Source organism: Prinia subflava, chromosome 5 (assembly GCF_021018805.1).
Source record: "Prinia subflava isolate CZ2003 ecotype Zambia chromosome 5, Cam_Psub_1.2, whole genome shotgun sequence".
Taxonomy (NCBI): domain Eukaryota; kingdom Metazoa; phylum Chordata; class Aves; order Passeriformes; family Cisticolidae; genus Prinia; species Prinia subflava.
In genome coordinates, this window is record NC_086251.1 from 48,000,892 (window position 1) to 48,027,813 (window position 26,922).

The 26,922-nt window shown below is 42.0% G+C and overlaps 1 protein-coding gene across 3 annotated transcripts in view; it reads right to left on the reverse strand.

Annotated features, from left to right (window-relative positions):
- Positions 1–26,922, reverse strand: part of ITPK1 (inositol-tetrakisphosphate 1-kinase) — a 139,557-nt gene that overhangs the window by 49,309 nt on the left and 63,326 nt on the right. For all 3 annotated transcript variants that reach the window (XM_063399251.1, XM_063399249.1, XM_063399252.1), the window contains exons 4-5: positions 20,687–20,812; positions 12,651–12,768 (exon numbers count right to left, since the gene is read on the reverse strand). In XM_063399251.1, coding sequence (XP_063255321.1) covers positions 12,651–12,768; positions 20,687–20,812 — 244 coding nt within the window. The remainder of the gene's footprint in view (positions 1–12,650; positions 12,769–20,686; positions 20,813–26,922) is intronic.

Here is a 26,922-nt window from a genome sequence, read left to right on the forward strand (position 1 = left end):
TGGGTTGCAAGGGCAGCAAAAATCAACCAAAACCCCCTAATCTGGTTTCATGCAATCTGGTGCATGGCAACCTAGGATATGAACTATGAAATGCCAAAGAATTTATGGTAGAATTCATTTTCCTGCAGCAAAATTGGAGTATGCAATTGAACTTTCCTGCTGGGAATATCCCTCCCAAACTGCACTTGCCTCCTTGGCAAAAGTAGCAAGTTTTTTAAAAACATTGTCTTAAAAAGGAACTAAAAAACTGTCCTCAAGAACAACAATGAGATCAGCAAATTACACAGTACAAGAAATCAGCTGGTGTGATACACTCCTCTCCTTTTAGAAAGCAAAACTAATTGCCCAATACTGAGGTAACTGCGGTTTATCTCCTAGCAAATGCTTGTGAGGCTTCCCAAATCAGCAATTAGCATCTGTCCCATTGTGCTTCTGTGTCTAATATCTTATGTAAATTACACAATTTATAGCCTAAGATTTAATGTGTGGTTGCCGAAGAACGCCCAAGGCAAGAGGAGCCTACTGATTCAGGAATGCGTCGCTCGGCTGCCTCACCCTAGTGAAGCAAGTGACAAACTCATTCCACAGATTTCTCCACCGAGGAGGAAATATTTGCTCTTGCTGCACCACATCCATATGAACAGGTGCAGCGAGCCCACTGCTTCTATCTTGGCATCCCTAAAAAGCAGAATGAAGCCAACTTCAGCCCAGAAGTCAAACAGGCAGAGTAACAGGATTACATCCAGGTGAAACACGCTGTTTTTTCTGTGGGAGCACAGCCTATCATATCCAGGTCTAGCTGCACTGACCCATGAAAAATTTGCCTCACTGGAAGCCCAAGACTTCTCAAACTGCTTAACTCTTATGCCAGCACAGGTAAACACACGCGCTGTGGGTCTTGCTCTGTGCTGGCCCTGCACAGGACAGACCCCTATTAACACTGAGTGTAACCTCATTACGATCCCTGGCTCAGACTGTCAGTAGTTGGTGCTTTTCATTCTGAAGGACAATCAACATCAGGAAGTACTGGTCTGGGAAGCCTTCTGGGTTACCTATCGCAGTCCCATTGCATTCAGAGAAGACAAAATGCAGCTAACACCAACACTGGCAGATGGAAATCTATCCAATCTGTTCCCAAAGCCTCTAGCACAGGAGATTCATAACTACTCTGTTAGTTTGCCCCAGCACTACAACAGCCTTGCTGGCAAAAATCTTACCCATACTTACCCCTTCTACCAGTGTTTAAACAGCACATTCACAGGCTTCCCAAGTGCTGACTAATCCTCAAAAGGTTTCTCTGAGGGAGCACGGAGGTTTGGCTGGCATTTTAGAGATCAAGAGAATAAGCAAGGCTGTTGTCAAAGCCCTGAATCTCAACAATTAATAAGATATTAGAGTATTAGGAAGAAATGCTTCACTGTGAGGGTGATGAGGCACTGGAACAGGTTGCACAGAAGTGGTGGATGCCCTATCCTTGGAAATTTTCAGGGTCAAGTTGGCCAGGACTTTGAGTAACCTGGTGTAGTGGAAGGTGCCCCTGCAGGCACTCCATGGCAGAGGGGTTGGTACTAGGTGAACTTTAAGGTCCCTTCCAACCAAATCCTATGATTCTATGACTACAGATCCTTTAAATCTCAGAGCCTATGCCTTGCCCACAATGCTGTATGTAGATTAACTGTATGACATGCAAACCAGAACTTAGCACAGGATGGGGCTCATACTCAGTGTCCCTGCTACTTCCTGCATAGGTGTCTTGTCAACACAGCAGTGCCTAAGTAAGGTGATGTGATAGAACAAACTCTCAGTTTTAAGTGAAGAAATTGCTTCAGTGAAGCTCAACTATCCCGCACAACCAAGATCTCAGTGGACCCTCAGACATTAAAAAAAATACAGATCTGAAAAGATAAAGCTCTTCCTGAACATTAACACCTTCCATCTCCTTCGTAGTATATTTAGCGTCACTTGCCAAAAAAAGACCTCATTCAGAATATTCATTTGTCAGCAGATGGGCAGTGGGTACATGTCTGCAAGACTGACACTTTGCATCTCTGCAGGAAAGATTTCACTGCTGGCTGCTTGCTGGCACTCAGTCAGAGACAGAGCAAACACCCACACGGCGTCCTCAAGCTGATTAAGAAGGACCTGGGATATGAACACTTCCCCATGTAGGAAACCCAATGCCGTATCTAAAGTTAACAGTAACAGCTGAGTGCTCCCTTCTCTCCTTCCCCCAGCAGACACCACAGAACCTGGCAGCTGCACTGCAGCAAGGAAAAAGCTGCAGTTATTCTGATCATGGAGTAGGCTTGTTAGGATGGGCAGGTGGGTGAGACTGTGAAACATTACCTATTCAGTCGTTTTCATAATTACACAGGAGAGAAATTTTGCAACTGGTCAGTCTTCCTCATGCTATCACCAGGGAGCAAGAGAGGAAATGAAACAAAATCCTTTAAAGATTGAAAAGTCCCAGTGTATTAAGTAACGCCCTGTCCCAGACAATGCACTGGTGTGATCTGGAGGGTGACCTCCTTCATCCTCTGGTAGAACATAATCTGATAGAAAAACTTCTTCAGGAGTGTTCACTACTGTCCCTCCCTGTCATGCATGACAAGAGCCTGTCTCACAACGCCTCAGTCCTGTCCTCTCATGAACAGACTCCTTTGTCTCGCTCTACAGGGTCTTAATACAGTAGAAGAGAGAGCTATCAAAGAAGAAAGTCATAATCACATCGTCCAGCCATATTTCTGAAATAATAACAGTTTTAACACATCTGGCTCTATTTGAGTTCCCATTTAATGTGCTGAGTGCTCATAATGATTTGTATTAAATACCAAGACTTTATTCACAGGACAGTAAAAACACTAAAGCGTTACTACTTGCATGAGGTTTAAAAGTTATGGAGTAGAGAAAGTGCTTTAAATACTCACTGCACTTGTAGGCATTCTTGCTTCCCTGGAGATGAGAAATAAACACTGGAATTACCAAACCAAATGAGAACACAATTAAGCTGACACCATGTCATCTCCATCTTTGTAACTTGGCAGTGGGTTTCAAATCAAAGAAAAGTGAATATATGTTGTCTTCCAACATACCCCAACTTACGGAGTTCATAGTTCATCATGGAGTTTCTTTTTAACCTCCACCAGTCAGTACTACCTACCACCAACCACAATGGTTTGTAAACCTCTCAAACCTAGTTGTGAATGTGTCCTACCCCTTTCAGCCCAGCTATGACCTTAGTTGATATTTTATGGCAACTGCACAGCTATTCAATGGAACTCTAACTCTGACATAGTAGAAAAACAGGAACATTTCTCCATTTATTCAGTTTTTGTTTGCTCAGGTTTTGTTCCACCTTTGCTAGCCTGAGATCGGTTTTACTCTTCACTTGTGGCTATCTCTTGGCATTGACCATGCCCCTTTTTTCAAGGATTCCTTTCACTTTTAATGCATATTTTTAAATTCAGGAAAGCAGAAGTGAGAACAGTCTTTGGGGAAAATGAAGTTTTTTATTTACACAACTGTATGTTCAGCGTCTTCAATGCTATTTTTGGCCACCACAGCCTTTTTGTTTGATTCTGTTGGCATGTTCTCTTTTGACTACTGGGGCTGAGGGGGCAGAAGTTTCCAGTGAGCTACCCAGTGTGACACTGAGGTCTTTCCTGCGTAGTGAGTCAAAGCAGAAGTTAACAATGCATGTGCATATTATTTTTATAGCCTCAAGAGACTACTATAAAGTGGATCTACCATTATGCTGACTCTTCACTGCCTTTTGGTAAACCTGTCTGAGATTGCTGTCTCCCTTTGTCTGGAAAAAACCTGAACAATTTGGACTTATCTAAAAAAATTTGGTATCCTGTGTTCATCTACCTTTTCCATCATTAATAATAAAAGTCCTGAAATGCCACTAGTAGGGGATGCTTGATTTGCCACATTGAAAGGAGTTTATTGATCTTCTCCATGCCTTTGGTCTCGGTCAAGCACTTTCTGATGCTTCAGTTTACTTAAGATCTGCTCTCTAAGGAGTGACTTTTTGTTTTTGGAAGTTATTTCAATGTGCTGACTTGTGTTCAGCTGTCAAATTTCTAGATGACATTTTCCAAAACCTCTAATCAGCTAGAAGACCTGGAGGCAACTAGAGCAACATGGACAGTGCCATCTGAGGGATACACAATTTCTATTCTTCCCACAAGCAGTTAGCCTGACCTCAGTGCCTGGTAAGGTAATGGAGCAGTTTCTATTGAGTGTCATCATGCAGCACTTACAGGATGGCCAGGGTATCAGACCCAGCCAGCATGGGGTTAGGAGGGGTAGGTTGTGTTCAACCAGCCTGGTCTCCTTCTATGAGCAGGTGGGTGACCTGCCTGGTGGATGCAGGAAAGGCTGTGGCTGTTGTCTGTTTGGACTTTGTCTCCCACAGCACACTCCTGGAAAAGCTGGCAGCCCACAGCTTGGACAGGAACACTCTTTGATCTTTTTTGGGTTAGGAACTGGCTGGATGGCCGGGCCCAGAGAGTGGTGGTGAACAATGCTGCATCCAGCTGGGGGCCAGTTACCAGTGGTGTCCCTCAGGGGTCTGTGCTGGGGCCAATTCTGGCCCCTCAGTTTAGGAAGGACATTGAGTGCTGTGTCCAGCTCTGGTCCCTCAGTTTAGGAAGGAATTTGAGACACTTGTGTCCAGAGGAGGCAACAGGGCTGGTGAGGGGCTTGGAACACAAACCTTGTGAGGAACGACTGAGGGAGCTGGGGTTGTTTAGCCAGGAGATGAGACTCAGGGGTGACCTTATCACTCTCTACAACCTCCTGAAAGGTGGCTGTGCTCAGGTTGGGGTTAGTCTCTTTCTCCAGGCAGCAACTGACAGAACAAGAGGACACAGTCTTAAGCTGCACCAAGGGAAATATAGGTTGGATGTTAGGAAAAAGTTTTTTACAGAAAGAGTAATAAAGCATTGGAATGGTTTACCCAGGGAGGTGGTGGTTTCACCATCCCTGGATGTGTTTAAGAAAAGACTGGACGTGGCACTTGGTGCCATGGTTTAGTTGAGGTGTTAGGGCATGGGTTGGACTCAATGATCTTGGAGGTCTCTTCCAACCCAGTGATTATGTGTGATTTTGTGATTTTAACTCAATTTAACAAGCAGAGGTTCACTCTCAGAGTACAGAACCAAACAGATTGTATATTTCTCTACAAATGGAAGGAGTTCTGAAACATACTCCATGTACACCTCGCCCACCAAGAGGATATGAAGGGATGCAACACATGGCTGTGACAGTACTGCTTTTTCTTCTCAGCATAGCATCTTTTTGTTTTCATGGAGCAAAGCCATCTCCTGCTGAACCACTTTTGTTTCCTTTACACAAATGCAGCGACCAGAACCACAATTACAGACACTCTGGAGGTGCCAACTGTCTCCATACAGCCATATCAGCCCATGAATGCATTGGGATCTCTATTTCCACCACATATGCAGCATTTATACATCAGAAAAACAAAATATCAGAACTTTCCAAGCATTACTGTAAAAAGGGTATCCCAAGTAGAGAGAAAAACAAGATGTTAGTGGTGTAGTGTATCAAATGAAAATGACAAGTAAATGACCTCATGCAGGAAGACTATCAAGCAACTGACCATAGAGGTTTAGTTCCTCTCAGTCATAAACTATTCAAGAAATTCATACCATTTCAAGTCCCTCTCATCAACCATTACACCTTCAGCCCCATCCACTCTAATTTCTGAAAGCCATTTGGAAAATTCAAGAGACAGACCCAATCACTGACATCAAGAACATAAATGCACTCAAGCTTTCATGGTTTTCTTTACTGATACACTCAGCAGGAACAGTTGCACAAAGCCAGCAGAGAAAGTGAAATGGGAGCCAATAGTGATTTTAGACAGATGTTAGTGGCTGTGGTGGTAAAGGAAAGCATCATCCCAGGCAGTGTTACCATCAGCTGATTTAATGCAACCCTGATAAAGCCTTAAGGTCCTGCTGGACTCTGCATGAGGAGAGATTAGACTCTAACCGGGCTTACCATATGTTGGCTAGATACTTATCTGAGAAAATGTAAGGGATGCTACTTTTCTTGTCCACACCAGAGCAAACTGCTCCTTTGGCAGCAAAAGTGACAGGAACACATTACACCAGAACTGGAGTAATCTATCAGCCAAACCCTGGTTTCCAACTCAGATGAAAGGTCCTATTTTTCAAGACTTATTTCTTGACCTTTGATCTTTTGACAACATGAGTAGAAACACTCTGAAAAGCCATTTACTGCAAAAAGTATTTCCAGTTAAGTTTTACATCAATACTTTGAGCAATTTATCTTTCAGTGCTCCTTCATTACTTTTTCTAGTACCCAAATACTTGGGAAATTTGGATGTCAGCCAAGGAAATTTCTGCTCAAGAGGATGAGCATAACTTGAAACACAACCATGATGGAATTTAAAACATCTAGTTTACTCACTGAAGACTTCATCATGACAAGAAGAATCCCTGCTCCTCTTTTCCTAAATCTAGAGAGACAATAATCCTCAAGAATTAATCCATGTTCTGTTCATAAAACCCAAACTGGAGATGTCTTAGGAATGCCCTTTGACCACAGAGTGCAGTCATGGCTTATATTCTTACCCCATAAAATGCAGATTCAGTCAATCTTCAGATCCACCCAATCCCCTAACACAAAAATCATAGAAGCTGTCACTTAAATAGATATAAACCTTTCCACTTTTTCAGCTTTATCAAGTAGAAATGTGCTTTGAAATCATGCATGTAGATGTAAAACAAATGTTTCCAACACTGGTATGTAATAAATGGTTAAAAGGTCCAGTCTTGTTTCTTTTCAGATTCTGATAAGCAAAACAGAGTGAATGTGGGGTGCAGATTCCTCGTATCTGGTAAAAAAAACATTAAAGAGAGTTAAAGAGTGCACCCAAAAATAACACCTGAACTTTACAGGCAGGCTTATTTTGAAAGCTCAGTGCCCATTAAGACTACTAGGATCAAAGATAAAAATTGTTTGTTGGATCAAGGAGTTCTGACTGGCACACAGTGAGACAAAACTATAAAAATGTTTTCTGTATTTTTCTCTGGGCAGTGCCTGTTGGCCTGCAGGGCCACTTGAACAGCCCCAAGCTGATGGATCTCAGGAGGCCAGTGGCAGCAGGCTGGCCCACTGCCACTGCCAGCTGGGAGAACAGGGACTGTGGCCATCATATCCACAGATGCTCCCAGCTCCCTCCTACCTATGCTGGGACAGAGATCACAGCTCAAAATAATGAAAACCTGAAGGGGGAGAGGAGAGGCAGGAAGGGAATAGAGAGGCTGTTCATATTTTCTGAGAATGAAATGGCTAACTTTCAACAGTCTTACCTTGAAAAATCCTTTTGTAAACTGCTTTAACAAGAGGAAGACATGGTACAAGACAGAAGATTCCAGGTTCCTTTTGGGGCTTCCCACTCTCTTTTCCTGCCACTTCTCTCAGGGCAGGATTAGTCTTTTGGAAGCAGCTGTCTAGTTTAAATTTCAAAGCCAGGGCTTGTTATCATAACACAAACATGCTGATGTCTCTTTGTTATCCTCCTCCTAGATGAATGAATGAGCTTTTATGAGAAAGATGTCAGGTGACACTTCCCTGGGGCAAGTGTCCCAGCGTGCTTCCAGTTTCACAGAGCAGGACTGAGACCTACCAAGTGCTGGCAGCTGGCTATAGAGGACTGCCATGTGCAACACTGCTGTGAGCTGAGGCACTTTGGACAAACTGCTTACAGTCCCAGAGAATATCAATTCCATTCCATCTCCTTCCTTCCACACAGGTGTACTAGTTTTCAGTCAGAAATCTGGCTTCAATTTAATAGGAGCTTCAAACAAAAATAAGAGGTGTCTGAAGTTGACCTGTGTGACTATTCCTCTCTCCCCTCTGACCAAAACAGCTCTGAAAAGTAGGCCACAGAGAAAAGAGGCTACAGTTTCAAAAGGTGAATGCCTAAAGCTATGTATATACTGCTATTTTCATGCACATTTAACTGGGTGGCCTGATTTTGAGAAGCTCTAAGTGTGCACTGCTCCAGCAATGTACACGCTCCATAATGTCCAAAATCCCACCCCTGACTATCTGCTTTGGTGTTGAATTGTAGATGCAGTTTTCTACTCAACAACAGGTCCACACTTTCTGTTAGAACAATACCTACACAGCATGCTTGGCACAGAGACTTTCTATCAGAGTGTTTGTATACCTGGAGAGGAGTTCCTGCCAGAAACAATGTGGCATCTTGACAGTGTCAGGAGAAGAAAGAGATGCACAGGGACAACAATCTATGCCCAAAATCACACAGCAAGGCAGAACCAGCACCAAGCAGAAAACCCTGAGCCCCAAATCAAATGCCTGACCTATTTCATCATACTGAGCTTGCCTCCTAGTAACAAAAGATACAGCTGTGAGAGGAGTATCTCTAAGACAGACAGAATCTGATAAAAAGAAATCCAGGGAATAGAGAATGATGCTGTGCTCTGTTCTGTTCTATCCCCCAAAATTCTAAAGGAGCACATACAGCAGCAACTGCATCTCATCTAATAGTAAACAATGAAACAAATTATTTTGATTACATGCCAGGATGAAAATATCAAACCTAAAGGGGTGCATACTGTTTAGAGTGTCCTGAGGAAATAACTCCCATACTTCAAAGACAACTACTAGGAAGAGAGAAATTAAGGAGTTGCAGTTTGGCTCATGCAGAGGTTCTTTTTTCTAGGAGAGCTCCACAAAGACTATTGTCTGTACAAATTTTAGATTTGGAGCTAAATTTAAGAACAACACAATTTTAAAACAATGGAAGAAAAAGCCAGGAGTAAGTGGTTAAAGAAATTACCTTCAGGGTCTGCAAGTTCAAATGTTATCAGAGAAACCAGTAAGTCACTTGAGACAGAAGAGGAAGCTGAGCAGCAGATGGGAACACTAACTAGATAGCACACTGAGTAGCATGTTTACTTCACTTTTCATTTAAATTCCTTCAGTTTGGATTATTACTTCTAAGATACATAGTGAATTTCAAAAGCTCTTAACCTTTAAACAAAAAATGGTATATGAAAAGTTTAGTTAGTGCCTAGACACAGGGATCATAAATTACCATCTTAAGCATAATTTTAAGTGTCAGATTTTGAATTTCAAACCTGAAAGATCACAACTTTTCAACACAGCATCACAAAATTTAGTTGTTTTCATTAGGTTAGGGCTTTAAAAAGCTCCAATTCCAATCACACAATATCCTGTTAAAAATGAAATTGTTATTAAATAATATTTATAATTGTTCACCAAACATCACCAAAACTGATCAAGAGCACTTTCATATAAGAATCAATTCTTCAGAGATAAGTAAACAAAGCAATACAACTGCTGAGAGAACAACTGTGACACCAAAAAAATCTGTTCAGTGATTCATTTCAGCATAGAGCTGCCAGCTATACAGGACACTAGCTGGGAATGCAACCCTTACTTTTCCAAATATTAAAAAAAAAATATTCAGAAGCACAGGTTGCAGAATAACTAGCTCTTTTAGAGCTTGCACCCACCAGGAAAAAGAGGAAGCCACAGCTCCAGCCAGACTACCGATTCCAAAATAGAATCCATTAAAATCCATGTTAAAATTTCTCTTAAAGCTATTTTTTTCCCAGAAGAGAGTCCTGCTTCCTTCCAAGGGAGATATCACTGTCTACACTGAATAAAGCAGCAATCCCTGCCAATCACCTCAGCACTGCTAGTGGCACACTAGCACCCCAGGTTCCAGGTGAATCCTGGAGCAGGTTGCTCAGAGAGGTAATGCCGTCTCCATCTGTGGAGAAACACAAAAACCCAACTGCCCATGGACCTGAGGAACCTGCTTTAGAGATTCTGCTTTGAGCAGAGAGTTGGACTGTGTATTTCCAAGAGGCCTTTTCCAACTTCAGTGATTGGACAAGTCCGTGAGCCTCCTATTTCCACAAGGCCTGAGTGGTTACTGTGTCAGACTAGGACACGGAAAGCCCTGGTTCAACCCCGTGCTTTCCCTCAAACTACTGTACCACTCTGGCTTAGTTACTAGCTCTCCTCCACCTCAGCTTCTTTAGTGGCCACAGTCTGACAGCAGAGACAAGGAGTGTCTCAGCCACAAAGTGTCCCAGTAACCCATTCTCAGGAGGCTGGATCAAAGTACTTCTCACTCAGACACTTGACTCCATAGAGATCAAGATATGGGACTTTCAGAAAGCCTAACAACGTCCATGTGCCCACTCTAGACACTTCAAATAGGGATTCCCTTTTTCAGGAAGCATGGAGAATTCTGTCAAAAGGACTGTGACTTGGACATCTGAAAAATAATAAAGAGTTAAAATCAAACTATTTGTAGACCACGGCCCTACTGCTGCAGAACACAGTCCCCTCAGCAGAGCATGTGGTCACCCTCTCTTTAACCCAACTGGTGCAAATCTTTAGTTATGCAGTTGTTGTAAGGTCTACAGGGTTAAAATAAAGTGCAAACTGAGGATCATAAATAAAGATTATTCATTTATAGCTACTTTAAAACATAATTGAAATAGAGGCAATAATCACTGAAATCCAAAACTGATCTGTAAATAAAATCTGAATTTTCTTTTGAAAGACTTCAAATAGCAAAAGGCTTCTCCTTACATATAAACTCAATCCTCCTGAGTTACAATACTCCTTTGGAAGAGATGATCCCGTGCACTGAACCTAACCCATCACATTAATTTTGTATCCTGTGATAAAAAGGGCTCTCTAGTTACAGCTAAAGACCAGGATATTATTTTCTTAGTAGTTACTTCCATAATGAAATTCCAGAACAATAAAAATGTGGCTCCTACGAGTTCGTGTTATTCACTTCTTGTTTGAATTTTCTAAGTGCTCATGGCCTTGGGATGTAAGATGGTAGCTGCAGCAGAGAAAACATAACTTGGCAGGTGAAAACAAGGAAGTGGAGAAAAACCCCCAGCACCGTCTAAAGTGGTGTAACTTTTCCTTAATGCAGATCATCATGTGCAGGAATACAGAGGCTGATCTACTTAGGCCAGAACAAGAAGTTAGAAAATTATTCATCTCTCCTGAGATTTCTCCTGCTAAATACAGAGTTGGTTCAAGGTCTTGGTCACGATTTTTCTGATTATGAGACAGAAATAAGACTGGGGAGGAAAGTTTGGGGGGGAGGGGGACAGAGGGTCAGGGGAAATATGGTCACCAAACACTGCAGCAGCCAGTGACAATAGCTAACACCACTCCTTACTTCATTCCTCTTTATCAACTTCTTTTTAAATTGTCAGTTTGACTGAATACAAATTTCCTTTTTATTTTTCCTCCTTAAGCCCTTCTTTCTTTTTCTCATCAGTTTGACCAAAGGAGGCTGAAATATGCAGAAGACAAACTACATGCAAAACTGGATGCCCTCCCAAACATCTTGTTCTCATAGGGATAACAATAGTACTGATAGCAGTTTAAGAAAATAAAGAACAAAACCAAACCCTGCTGAATCTCTCTGCTGTTAGAACAAAATTCCAACTACTCCCTCAGAGCACAGGTTTCCCTCAGCACCTTTCTCCCACTCACAAACAGCAATAGCTGCTCCAAAACAAAATCCTTCTAAACTAACTGAGCATTTTCTCCCCAGGAGATTCCAAAAGACAAGGGGGAGTGCTGTGAATTATTAGTCTTATTTTACATAAAGACTGTGCCAGTGGGGTCAGGCAATTTATACACAAATAATATGTCCATAAAACCACAACTATAAAAATATAAATTGCTGAGCTTCCTACCTGCCCATCAAGATAGTGATAACACAATCTCAGTGGTATTTCCAATAACATCCCATTAGAACGTAGTTCAGAAATGCAATTTCCCCCCACTACAGTTATCGAACATATGAAAGTTACTTCAGACCTATTCTAGATCTAAAGTAAAAAAGCCAATAAATGTTTCACGAACATGACAGTAGCAAAAGTAGGAAGAGAATGAAAGACTAACTTAACCCAACAGCTGCAATGGTTATAAATGAGAAGGTAATAGAATTATTCAGGTTGAAAAGGAATGACTCCTATCATGGAATACAACTCAAAATTATACCAATTAAGGGCAATAGTTTATGTCAGGTAACAAGCCAGCACCAGATGTGCATTTATATTCCTCCTAGCAATTAACTTGTGCAATAGGTTTCCAGTACTTCTCAAAAACCTTAGCTCTATTTACACTTTAGTTTCTTTTGGTCCTTTCCAAAAACAATTTTTGTCTTCTCCCTCAATTTCAGCCTCAGGATTCTTACTACAAGCTGCTGTATTTGTACAGTCATTTCAATTTACCAGCACACAACAAGAAGACAATGTTTTCCAGAAGATTTCTGAGAGTGCTCACTGTGGTAAACATGCTCCCCATTAAATCCACATCATATTTTTAATCAGATACAAACCTCCTTTGTGTATATGGAAAAAGAAGAGCACAGGATTCCAGAGGGCAATCCTGTGACACAGGAATGCTTCAGTGTTTGTGCTCCCATGGAGAGACAATGCAAGGGGCCCAAAACCACTACTTCAAACTTCACATTCAGCCACCAGAAGGAAGCTGCTTTCTTCTCTAGTCATAATAAAAGCCTCCAGGGAGCACAGATGTTGGCCTACCTTGCATGTATGCCTCTATTTGCCGAATTAGCTCATAAGACTTGGACCGATCCAGAAGTGTACGAATAGCCGGGAGAGGGTCTAGGATAATGGTTTCTGGATGAGCATCAATGTACTCCTGCAAAACAATAGATAGAAAAAAATGGCATTAGGTTGGCTGAAGAGTGTAGAAAAATAACAAGAAGAGAAAATAATGGGGAAGAGCATGTATAGTGTTAAAAGTCCAGCTTCTCTTCAAGGGGAGCCAAATGGACTTTGGCAACGTAGAAAGTCTCCAGACAGTCAAAATACTGACACTTGAAACAAACACAAATACCACAGCTAACTGGCATGGCAAATTCCTCCTGTAGACTCTATCAGTATCAAAACCTGTGCTGCAACCACATTAGCTCACAAGGGAGGCAGTGGCAAAGTGCTATAGCAAGAACTGTGAGCAGGGCTAAGAAAAGCCATTAGGAGAAGAAAGATGGCACACAGTTATCTTGGGGTCAGCCTTGTATTCATTTACTGAATGTGAACATCAAAACTATCTGAACTAGGCTCAGAAATACATCTGTGTTCTTTTATGTTGTTTTTATTGCTGTCTTCTAGCTGGGCTGAAGGCAGTCTTAAGGGCTGGACGATAAGGGCTGAAATTTTTTTTGGCAAAGCTGAAGAGATGGCTGCTTCACTGTGTCTTCATTTCTTCCTACTTCTCTATGTTCATACTCTCCTTTTCTGACTACAAGAACAAAGTATAGTTAATGAACTCATGGATCTTCATCTTGATAACTCAATTCCCCATTCACTGGGGTCATGACTGCACTACTGCCTCTTGGCCAGGAACACAGACACAGCTGCCAGGTATCAGCCTTGCAAACCTAACAAAACTTCCTTCTGTTTCTTAGAACAGAAGCTGAGTTCCTTCACCATTCCCCCAACCTGGCTCTATAAAGTCAGTGGGAAACACACATCCATCTTACTCTACTCAAAATCAGACAAATATATCCAAAGTTACTATCTCTGTTTCACCCAATTTCCCAAAGCCATCCTAATGTTTCCACTTATTTCTTTAAATCCATTCACATGCAAAAGCTCCTGCAATTAATAGACTTCCATGAAGTTCTACTTTATTTAAATTGACTATTTCAAAGAAGAAAACATACTACAAAAGATACTTCAGAGAATGATGAGGTGGCCTCAAGAGATGCATTTTGCTGGAGAGAAAAGAATGGCATAATCTATTCCCAGAAAGTGATTCACTCCAGATACTAATGGGGGATGCAGAGTTCTCCACCCCAGTACTGGGAAACTGTTGCTTTCTGGTGACTAGAGCTGATGGCTGCTGAAAGGAGATTATACATTTTAGGTTAAGAGGATCCAGCATTGGGGTTTAATGAATCTACTGCATCACCCACAAGACACAAGCAGCTTTCCTTCACAGGGCATGAGGCACCTCTCAGTGGCAATGCTTGTGTCTGACATATTTAGTAATCCCTGCAGAACACCAAATGAATTCCCCAAAGGTAAGTTCAACCTTGCTGCCTCATGGGAGAAGTAAGGGACAGCCTTTTGCACAGCTGGTCATCAAGACTGTCAGACCCAGCTGTTGTCTTACCTTTGCAGTACAGCCTGGATAAAAAGCCTCATCAGCTCAGTGGAGCAGAAGCTGGGTTCATTTCCAGCCCCTAAACCCCACAACATCCAGTTTTCACAAGTATCCTGCCCCTAGTACTTCCAGTCTTAAGCAGAGCAATCAGCTTTCAAATACAGAGAAGACTTAAGTTTTTTAGAGCTAGAGTATCTTATTACCTAATGCCTCTTAATCACCCACACATGTCTATGCATACGTGCTCTTTTATGTAGCACCTAAAACACACCCTGTGGAGCTAGCATGATCCGGTGATTAGGGCGTTAGTTTGAACTTGCTGATAGTGAAACTGTACTTGAGTATCTCAGCATCTCCAGAGTGTAACAGGACAGCTTTTTTAGTCCCTCTGTGACTCTGTTTAAAAGACAGGGAGTTACCACACTGTGTGACTTCCCCAGCACACTGAGAGGACGAGCTCCTTACAGACAGCCCATCCCTGATGGGGCAGGAGCAAGCACAGCACCCAGACTGAACATGTCACAGCTCTGAAACGGGGCCTCAGCAGCGCTCTGACAGCCAGCCACCTGCAGCACTTCTGGTGTATGTACGAGCCCTTCTTCTTACCCTATGGTGACCACTCATCTGCCTTGACCAGTCTCTGGTTCCACCTTCACTTCAGGCTCCCTGGACTTCTATCCTGGCCCCCAGCCTCTACTCTGCATATACTGATCCCTCCCGTCACACATACATTCCTCCTGCCTGTGGACTTCATCACCCTTATTACCCTCCAAGGAGGGAATGATTTTTCCATCTCTTAGCCCCTTGTGTACCTTCCTGAATCTTCCCGATGCTCACCTCAGCATAGAGAACTATCCTTGCTTCCCCAGGATTCACATATTCTACTTGTTAATTTGGCTCATGTTACTCTAAAGCATTTCCAGAGGGAGCCTGGCTGTTTTATGCTTTCCATAAGGGAACCACACAGTGTTTTATTTCTAATGGTAATAGCCCTAAACTGTATTTAAAGACCATCCAAGCACTAAACTTGCCACAGCATAATGAAGTTTAACAGGAATAAGGCACAATCTAAAGGCCATTCTACACCAGGCAGCATGTCAAGAGAAATGAGCATCTAAGCTGACTTTCAAGTGACTGATTTCTCATCCTGTTGCCTTAAGAAGCCTACAAAAAGCTCTGTAAAGCAAATATGAAATAACTGATGAAGATGAAGGAGGTAGGAGCTGTTTTCCAAAAGCCATTTAGAGTCTGGAGAACTTTAACAAACTACATTAATGTCAAGAAGAACTGCACTGAGTACAAAGCAACAGCCCCTTCAAACACACAACAAAGGCTTTTAAATTTTGAGAAATCAACTTTCTGTACAAAATAAGGAAATTTCTCAGCATTAAATCTATGTCAGGTACTATTTTCCAACTTCTCCATTTGCAGGCCTAAGAACTCAGACCACCAGAAAGCACAGGAATGGCAAAACTCAGTGAAGATCTGTGTCATCCAAGGAAAGACCTTGAACTTGAAGTGCCTCCTAGAGCACATCTGGGGACAGGCCACACATCTCTCCTTTTAACTGAATCCAGAAACAGCCTCTTTTCAAAGAGATGATCAGAACAAGGTCAGTGTATTTGCATGTGTCCTTTTTTTATGAACACAGCTAGAGATGAACTGCTGAAGCTGTGCAGGGCACAGGAGAGTGCACCAAAATGCACTCAGGTCCTCATAACTGCATCTCTTCTCACACACAGTTTGTTGCTTGGATTTCCATAACAAAGCGTTAACTCTGCCTTTAAAACAAAACCATCCAGTTTCATCAGGATCCCCAAAGGAAATCATCCAGCTTCCCCTTGGGCTTTTAAGCTGCTAGCATTTTCCCAGTCTCCCACACCTCTCACCAGTACATCACCAACACATGCAAAAGAAAGTTTCAATACCCATGCACAGAAAACTACTTTAAATAAGTAATTTAAAAATCTGAACCTTACACCAATTCTCTACCACAGGAAATTACAGTAAGAAAAGTCAATTTTGTTAGTTTCACGGGAACAATTATGGTGCTTGAAACCACATGAAACCTTTCATAAACTTTGATTCTTTACTAGAAAACTTCTGCACACTCAAACATCATGTACTTGTCTAGAAGGCAGGAACTGGTAGTTTGGTTTTCTTTCTTACCAAGAAGGCAGAACTGTAGCACCAGTAAGTGACCTGTGAAGATCACTTAGTATACTGGAAAACTCTTGATGCAGCCTAAGTAACAGCACTCTTCCCATGGCACAGATTAGCTCCACTACCAGAAATACAGATCTGCATAAACATGAAGGGTTGCTGCCTCATTATTTTGAAAGCAGATAGCTACTAGAGACATGAACTTGAAAATGAAGCAGTTCAAGAAGGAAAAGAGAAACAACGAAGCCAAGAGAGTACAGTAGTGCTCTCTTCATTACAGCACAACCTTTCAACTTTGAACTTTCAAGTAGTCTCCCGTCCTTCCAGCAAAACAACTCTGCTCTCTACTTCAGTGGATTTACTGAAGTCTGATATCCAACAGCAGACTCCAACCACCCAGGCAACAATGTGGAAGATGTTTAGGCTTTCCAACAATAGATTGAAAGGGCTCTGTCCTTGGGCTGCAGTTCAGCTTGACCCAGACAACATCTATGTTTTCCTCTTTCTAATCTTTGACATAATAAAAGCAAACAAGAAGAACTGAGGAATTTTAGCAGATCCTCCTTTGTTTGTATTCCAGGCCTGGTGTTAAGTCATGCTTTGTACCAGCCCCATTACTGGCAGAAGGCCAGCAATGAAACTTGAAATCAGAAAGAGACCAAATATTTCATGTTCCCTGTTAAATACCTCTGTATATAATCCAGCAATTTTAAAAAATACTTTCCTTGAGAAGCCTATGTATAGATGAGAATAGAGCTGCTTGTAATTTACCCAAAAAAGGTAGTTAATGATTTTTTAGAATATTTTAACAGAAAGTTGATACAGTATCTACTGCAAATAATAGGTCATTAGATGATAAGAGACTCACTGATTCATTGACTTGCTTTAATTACTGAGTAATAAAACTTACATAATGTTTTGTTTAATATTAAACAAAGTTCCATAAAAAATATTCCAAAAGAAAACAAGTAAGCAAAAGAACAATAATGCCATTTGGATTTGTGTTTTCCCACATACAGAAACATGACAATGACTGCTTGCAAAAACACGTCAACATTTTCCAAGGGAGAAAGAGATGTAAACACAAGCTTGTCTAAAACATTTGCATCAGATTTAAACTTAAAAGCTCCTTTTTGTTGTCTTAGGCTGTGATGGTCTCTTTTCACGGATACCTCTTTCTGAAAGGAAAGGTGAAGGTATATTGGGTCTTCAACAAATCCTCACCTAAAAATTGTTTATGTCTAAATCTAAAAGACATTTCTGCAATGGTTAGGAGGAATGAGGGGTGTGGCAAGGGGAAGGGGGAACTTACCTTATCTGTTACATTTCTATTCTCTGTATATCTCAAAGAAACCTTCTGAGAACTCAGCTGCCCTTTGTAGCCTTCAGAAGTCCTTTGCTTCTTCCTCTTGCAAATCCTACCCACAGGAAGCTATCCTAACCCCTAGCACTTGAATGGCAAATTTTTAGTTAATTTTGTTTTTGAGGCTCTTCCAATAATTTAAGACATCATTATTTTTCAAATGGATAAAACACAGGTATTAGCCTGTGAATTCAGGTGCCAATAGACCATTTCAATTTTGTATTAACCTGTCCTTCCAATTAGAAAATAATTACTAAGACATAACAGTTTCCTTTGGTTTTTTGCTTGCCTCTTCTCAGCTGAAAAGTCCCCTCCCTCCCTTCCCTTCCAAAATACCTCCCTCATTTTCCTTCCTCTCAGTTCCAAACCCTTCTAAGAAAGTTTCTCAATCAAGATTAGAAGAGCCCATCCTGGAAAACTCCAGAGTGGGAGAATCAAGAGTTGAAGGGCAGCAGGGAAGGAAACATTTTAAACTTTCATCTACCTGATAGCAAAAGACTAGGCATAAAATCTGCATCTGATCTATCTTTTTAAGTAGGCTAATGCAAAGAGAGCCTGTTCAGAAAAAAACTTTGAAATACAAATTTATAACCCTATTGATTTTCCATCACCGGAGCCATCATTTTGAATGCAATATGAAGCTGCAATGAATGAAGTTACTCAAGCCCCTGTACAGCTAGGACAGGCAGCTGTTCAGAGAGCATTCTGCTCTAATGAAAGCATAACAAAGATTCCCCAATGTCTTACATGAGCCAAAACATACTCAGTTTTCAAAGCCATACACTTTGTCTAGAAGGCAGCAACTGGGGTGGCTGGTTTTCTTTCTTAGCAAGGAGGCAGGAACTGTAGCACCAGTAAGTGAAAGGCACCCTGGGGAACTCTTGTCTCTTCACCTGACTTCCCTCCATGTACCTCTGGTCAAGAAGGAACCACTGAGGACTGTAACCAATTTTCACAGTTTACTAATTACCTGTGTTCAATCAGTCCAGCCCTGTGTTACAGTGGGTAGGAAGGGAGACTGACCATCATCTCTGTAAATAATCATCAGTCCCCAAAAGAAGGATTTAAGTGTCCTAAAAAGCAAATAACAATATTTCTCCACTTCTCATCTCACGCACTACATTAGGTGCTGCATGCAGTCTTTGTTTTGGCTTTGGATGAGATCACCAGGGACTCATCACTGATTTTCAGTGCAGTGGAGAACAGTTTGCACCCACCAATATTCTCCTCAGAAACTGCAGTCCATACCACATCCAACTTGCACAAAGACCTCAGAAAGCTCAGCCCTAAAGGTCTTATGGAGCTAAAAATGCCACTGTCAACAGGCAACTCCTCCATACCATTTTCATTCTCCTGTATTTTTTTTTTCCAAGGCAACTGAAAACAGTCATAAAATGGCATGCCAAGAGGCTTCCTGTTCTATTAGCACTCTCTGCCAGACCCTACAAGGGCTCATCACAGACTCCAGAGAGCAGGGACACAGAGCCATGTAAATATGAAGCCAGTTTCCTCCTTAGCTCTTTGCAGATTAGATGGTCAAGGCCTCTACAACATACATCTGAAAAAAAGTCATTCTTAAAAAGGTCATAAATGTAGTCTGGCAGATCATTCCTCCTCCTGTGGTCAAGGATCCCTTGCTCTCTGCTTCCTGGAAGACTGCTTTATAGAGCCAACAGTAAGACTGCTGCCAGGTATCATCTTGCTGTCACATTTATATTCAATAGCAGGAAAAAAAGCGTAATGAATTTTGCACTGTTTGGTCTGGTTAAGATCATCAGAACTTTTTCAGTCAACTTAATCAACAATAAGGGAACCACACTATTTCCACTTGTGTGTAGGTGCCAGAAATTCCACAGTGCTTATATAACACCTCACTCATAGAAACAGCTTTCTTGCAAGGGGTCATTTTTCATTTTCTAGGTTGCTCATTGATTTTAGTTTCAAAAACCCAAAACAACAACACTACACCACACACTTTGTAGACAAGTATTCTAACAAATTCTTTTTCTTATGGAATATGCTTCTCCTAATTTTTAATGATTATCAATATCTTAAAAATAATACAGCACAGATAGAGACAGGCAGCAATTTCTAGATAGCTTCTGCCTTGGATACAAAACTACACGACAGTATACTCCAAAAACACATTTTGGCATGTAATTCAACACAGAAAGGCCTGTGCTCTGCACCACTGGTTCCTGGTTATATGTTTTACTACTGTGGGAGCTTCCTGCATGCCAGTGATGTGGCACAACTCAGTCTCCTGCAGAAGCAAAAGCTTAAGGCCTTATTTTATTGGAGAAAGGATATCATTCATATGCCTGCTCACAGGGGCCTTACCCTCTATCTCATCCTCTGTCTTCCAAAATAAAAAAGTTTGGAAGGCACTGGGAAAGAATCTTTTAAGACACATTTTCTTTGGGAAAACAGTTCTCTGTACCACTACACCCTGCATATTTCTGACCTTCAATGTAAACTTGAGGGGAAAAAAAATAGTATAACAGGATTTTCAGCACTAGAGGACAGTCGCTCACAGTAATCTTGATGTTGCAGAAATTAGCATTCCAGGAAATGGGAAGACTGGACAGAACTGGGCCAAACTAATTCAGTGGCTTCTGTCATGGAGAGACACAGGTAAAGTGATCTGCAGACATCTGTTCCTCTTTGTGAACAGCACTAATACTCTCGAAATAACATTAAAACATTTGGTGGGAAACCAGATCTAACTAACCTTACTGATACAAAACAAAACCTTCCCAAGGTGCAAGTCCATTTTAAACTGACAAAACCACTGTTGCTGGGCTATCAGTAGCCAGTGCCAGACAGCTCTTCTCATCAAACTCCTACAAACTGCACAGTAATCAGATTGAATTTGCTGCGCCAAAATCATCCTCCTGCTTGAAATGCAGAAGAACCACGTACCTGGAACCTGTGAACCAACTCCAGTGACTGGCTGTCATTCTGGTCTGCTTCAAGGATTACATCTGTCAGTTTATGTATGATCACATCCAAAGGGCCCTGATCTTCGATGGGTTTGGTGAGGTCAAGCTGAAGAAACCAGAGAGAAACATTTTATTAATATATGTGGGATCCAAGCTCTTGTCCCTGCACCATCCAAGTTGTTGCTGCCACACAGATGACATTTACTTTACACAGTGCCTTTGTTTTGGTTTGTAATCCAAATCCCTGAGAATTGACACATCACTGAATGTTAGAAAACTTTACTCAGACACTTATTTCTCAGCAGTGTAGCTCTAATCCCATGAAAAACAGCAAAGTCACCAGCAAGTACCCTCCATCCAAACATCTTCCTGTGCTTCTCTACCCTAAACCAACATATGGCTCTTCAGCTCAGTTTCCCAGTATGTTCACACAGTTTCCTGGCACTTTCACATACATGCAAAAGGAATGAGCTAACAAGGATTAACACCACTAATGAAAGGAAGGTCTGCTGCCCCCTTAGCCCACTGGGATTGCAAAAAACAGCACCCAGGACAGGAATAAAGGTAATACAAAAGCAAGTGACTCAGGATCTGTGGAAATTCATCCACTACTGAGACAATTATTTGGCTCATAAGGGGGGGGTGCAGCTCCCCGACAACTCCCAATATGGATTTTGGCAGTTAGCTGGGTAGGAGACAAAGATTTGGGGTGGGGTGTGCAGAAAGTTTGCTCCAGACAGCACAGGAAGCATGAAAACAGTGGCAATGTGTTAGAGGGCTTGGTCCCAGTACCAAAAGAGGGTTCAAGAGCAGAGGAAGCACCTGCACTGGAAAAGGATTGAGGAATCCCCTCTTGATGAACTATCAATACAAAGAAGCCTACTGGACCTGTATGAGATGCATGCAAGGATCCTAAGAGAGCTGGCCAGTGTTACTGTGAGAGCTTGGATTTTTCAGGATATAAATCAAAACTATGGAGATTTCAACTAAATCAAGCAAAAAAGATCTACCACAAGGGCAGTCTGGTTACAGCAGAGTCTCATAGAGGTGGCAGGATCTCCATTCGTGAAGATTTTCAACACCTGACTGGGCAAAGCCCTAAGCAACTTAGTCTAAATTTAATGCCAAATCTGCTTTGATGAAGATGATGTACTGCAGACCCCTAAGATGCTCACAGAACTTAACAATCCCATGAAGCTACTTAGCAGATTTAACATTAGCTCAGTGCAAGTGCCAGAACTGGCTCATGTTCTAGCCAACACACTGAGCTGCTCACAGCACAAAAGCTGTGAGATTCAATTCAACCACTTGTGAGATCTACTGCATCAATGCCAACTTAACCTTGTAAATGCCAAACCAGGAACAAGTTTGAAAGGAAAGATGGATGTGTGCTTACTAAAGTTAGCATCTGATTTTATCTGCATCATCCTTTCTATTGCTGCTTTCTTTTTTATTCAACTCTGGTAAAGAAGGGTGTGAGAGGCACAGGAGGGAGAGGAGTAGGGGGCAGAACAAGCTGCTGCTGATGCTGTTTTCTGTCTCATTAGCTTGAGTTTTGTCCTACTAAAATTTCCCACCCTACAGAAATGGCCCTGCTTTGAATTAAGGAGTGAGTGACTTAAAGAAGGTAAAGATAAGACAGAATCAAACCAACAAAACTAAACCATCAGAGGTCTATCAGCCTTATGTTAATTTTCTTGTTGCTAATGTAACTGATCCACGAAGCTGAATTACTTTTCTTGTGTAGGCACTCTTATCTAGGCCAGGCTCCTGAGCAGAATAACTGAAGGTACCTATGGCACAAAAGCAAATTGAAAGACTGCCAATTCCTCCCTCAGAGACCACCTTGGCTTGCCCGTTACTATATGCTCCTACTAACAGTTACAGGGTGGGGCCCTTTGAAGTCCTTATGCAGATTCCAATACAACAGGAAAACTGTGTGTGTCTCTCTTCCGAGGACACAAACAGAGGCACTGCTCCCAGGTGGGCAGCCACTCCCTGCAAGCCAAGAGACCAACAGGACAGACTCGGCATGGATGCTGAGGGATGGGTAAGCTTGGCTGTCCTGACACAGTTTCACTCTCACAAGTGGTGCAGCACAAAGGCTAGCAGACAGCCTAAGTATCTGCAAAACAAAGTGCAAGATGAAGTGAGCTGCAGCTTGGCTAAAGGACATGGAAGGAGAAAAGTAAATTCTTCAACCAAGTTCCAGAAAAATCAGTTAATATCCTCAAAAGAAATCTCAGATGACCACACTGTCGCTTCTGATTTTTTTCCATCTGCCTATCACATCTGGAAGGAAGCAGCAAAACAAAGGGTCCATTTAACTAGGTCAGAAAGTTCACGGTTGCCGAGGTACAAAATTCTGAATTAATCCATTTTCAGGACTTGCAGCTTGAAAAGCGGTAAGAAGCAAGTAAGTACTTGAGATTGGTTACCCCTCTACATTCTTCCTGAACTTTCAGCTCAATCTGCACAGAAACTTTCAGAAAACAAGAGAACAGTCCTCCCTTTCAGCCTTGACCCAAGAATAGAAATAAGCCTTCAAGGCAAATCCAGGCATTTCCAGCACAGTGTTTTCCACAAGCATAAGACATCTGGGCAAGATAACTTCTTCACAACAGTTGTGCCAGCTAAGCACAACAGGCATATTTTGAGAACAAAACCAAATGCACGTACTTTGCACACTGGAGAGCATTAAAAAGGCTCCCCCTTAACACTGTTTTGCTTCCCCATCACCAGAAAAGCAATGTGAGAAACGACTGCATGATAAAGCAGCTTCTCTGGAAGGAAGTTCAGGACCACTTCAATTGCCTCAACAAGGACAGCAGGTACATTTCAGCCAGAAAAACCTTCAAAATTTGATCCAGTATTTTGTGGATTGGAGGATCAAACCCTTTGCAAGAATAAGCTCTCTGTGTTTAGAGCCATGCTGCAGAGAGCAAATATTCCTGGGCTGTGTGGAATTTGGAAGAGATCCACCTTCCTTTTATGCACTAAAAAAAAGTAAAAGTAGAAGGGAAAAAACCATTTGAGAAGGTAAAAAGAAGCCTTTTCAAGTGGCATATCAGACCCAAAAAGAAGTCAATGAAAGTAAAGAGCAAAATTTCTGATGGCCCTCTGCTGAGACAAACACTAATTCATTGTTTGCCATCAGCTGGAATTTGAGCCCTCCTACTTCCCTTCCCTTTCAGCATCTCTCTTTCCAAATGATCTCTGCATTTGATCATGATCACCCAAAGGTTTGTTATTGCAAAGAACTAACACCATAGCAACAGAAGTGAGAGAAAAGGTTTACCAGCACAGGCTTGAAATACCAGAGATACATCTATGGTGCTTTTTCTTCTGAGAGGTAGGCTATAGCTTGCAGCACACTCTGCTTGCCCTTCTTTATGTTAAAAAACCAAATCCAACCAGGCATTGGTTTCATGGGATTGCCACTTATCAGCAAAACCCAGCAAAACTCAGGTGCATGATAAGGAAGAGAGTATTAGTGCTGTACACAGTAAACATGCAAGGCACATATGTGACAAGGATGGGTGCACTGTCTCTGGGTAAAAAACTGTCTGGATGGCCAGGCCCAGAAAGTGGTGGTGAATGGAGTTAAATCCAGTGGGCAACTGGTTACACCTGGTGTTTACCAGGGCTCAGTATTGGTACCAGTGCTGTTCAATGTCATTATCAATGATCTGGACAAGGGCACTGAGTGAACCCTCAGTCAGTTTGCAATTCAAACCAAGCTGGGCAGGAGTGTGGATCTGCTGGAGGGCAGGAAGGCTCTGCAGGGCAGTCTGGACAGGCTGGATCCATGGGCTGAGACAAAGCGTATGAGGCCAACAAAGCCAAGTGCCAGCTGCTGCACTGGGGTCACTCACAACAGCCACACACAGTGCCACAGGCTGGGGGCAGAGGGGCTGGAAAGCTGCCTGGTGGAAAAGGGCCTGGGGGTGCTGGTGACAGCAGCTGAACATGAGCCAGCAATGCCCAGGTGGCCAAGAAGGCCAAGGGCATCCTGGCCTGTGTCAGCAATGGTGTGGCAGCAGGAGCAGGGCAGGGATTGTCCCCCTGTGCTGGGCACTGGTGAGGCCACACCTCAAATCCTGTGCTCAGTTCTGGGCTCCTCATGACAAGAAGGACATTGAGGTGTTGGAACTTTTCCAGAGGAGAGCAATGGAGCGGGGGAAGAGTCCAGAACATGGTTCTGATGAGGATTGCCTGAAGGAACTGGGCATATTTACTCTGCAGAAAAGGAGGCTGAGGAGGGACCATATCACTCTCTATAACCACCTGAAAGGAGGCACTAGCCATGTGGGCCTTAGTCTCTTCTCCCACGTAACAAGTCATAAGAGATGGGGAAATGTCCTAAAATTGCACCAGGGAAGATTTAGACTGGATATTAAGAAAAATTTCTTCACTGAAATAAGTCAGTCATCAGAACAGGTTGCCCCTGTGGTGTGTGGAAGTGGTGGAGTCCCCATCCCTGGAGGTATTTAAGATGTGTGGATGTCGCCCTTGGGGATGTGGTTTATTGGTGGACTTGGCAGTGCTGAATTAACAACTGATTGATTTTAAGGGTCTTTTCCAACCTAAATGATTATATAATTCTGTATGCCTTTCCTGGTCTTTCAAATCCATATATGGCAGAAACCAACCAGTAGATAAATGCTCTTATCATAGCTGGCTACAGCCAGCCTGCCCACCTTTTAATAGAAGGATGGGCTGAAAGTTACAGAACGCTCCAAGCTTAGAAACAACAGTCTCTCCCACAGGCTTTCCAGAGAATCCACGGGAAAGCAAGTCATAGGCACGCAGAGCTCCGTCTCTGCCGTCCTCTCCCCTTCCCCCTTCCTCTGTCCTCCAGAAACACACAGCCAGCACATTATCCAAATCATTATAGAGAAGGGCAAAAAATGTTTATTTCCATTAAGCATAATTTGTTTAAAGTTTTGGGTTGTTTTTCTCCAGAACCCTGGCAATCCATCTGTATTGCAGGGACAGGGCGAGTGCCTGGCAGAGTGCCATGGCTCTCCACTGGTCCCAACTGCAATCCCACACAAATGCATTTCTGGAAGCTGTGTTTAAAAATAAAACTATGTCCAAGTGGAGAAAATCTGGATTTGTTCACTCAGGGGAAAAAAACCAAGCCAAACAACTACAAATGCTGGATTTAGGAAAAAGAATATATTTTATAATAATGATTAAAAATAGTTGTGTATTTTTTGTTTTATGCAGTGTTTCCAGTCCATGATATAATCAGCTGTATTTCAGAATCTGCCTGATTAGGATTTGTGATTTTGATTTTATTTTTAAAGCTCTTCTTCCAAAATAGTTTTTGGATTAGCATTCACATGAAATGAAGTTTTAATACCAACCTGTTCGTTTATCTGAACCAAAGAGAGTAATGTCCACTGCTATATCCCTGAGGAATGTAGAATCTACATTTCTGTTTATCGTCATTTTATCTTATTATATTTTCATTAAAAATAAAAATCCATAGTTATTCTTCAAACATTTTGCTCCCATTCTCCAATCCACTAACAAACTCCACTCAGCAGATGCTGCTCTAAGTTCTTGCTATGTTTTCATTTGATGTGCTGCTAGAACAGGAGTGCACATCCCTTCACAGCAGCCTGTCGTGCTGCAGGTAGAAAATGTTCATGAAACTTTCAGCCAAATGAGGTAAATGAAGGCAGAAGGTAAAGTCAGAAATCTGAGCCTTCTCAATAGGCAGATAGCACCAAATCACCAGACCTTAACTCAAGTGCTAGAAAACTTAATAAAATGTCACAAAAGCGAAATAATCCATTCAACTTTCAGGTAGGGACCCATCAATGCTCTGCTACACATTTTACAAATAACAGTCCAAAAGTCTCTTTGTGGTAATCTAACCACTCTCTTTCCTGTGAACTGGACATACAACTTCAGCCTGAACTGACTTCTTTGCTCCTTGATTCCTGAGACTGTATATGGAATATTCTACACGAATCTGTTGTATTCTGTTATTCAAATACTCAACTAAGGCTGTATTGGTCCCAAGACATGTGGTGTTTATTTCAACCTTAATTCAGCTTCTTAAACTCCACTGCATTAAAACCTTCAGGATTTTAACCCTCATATTCCACTACTGGGGCTATTTTCTACTCTCTATTTTCATCACATACATTTATATAAGAAGGTTTGTAAAATAAAGTTTTTCAAATTCTTCTCCCAACTCCA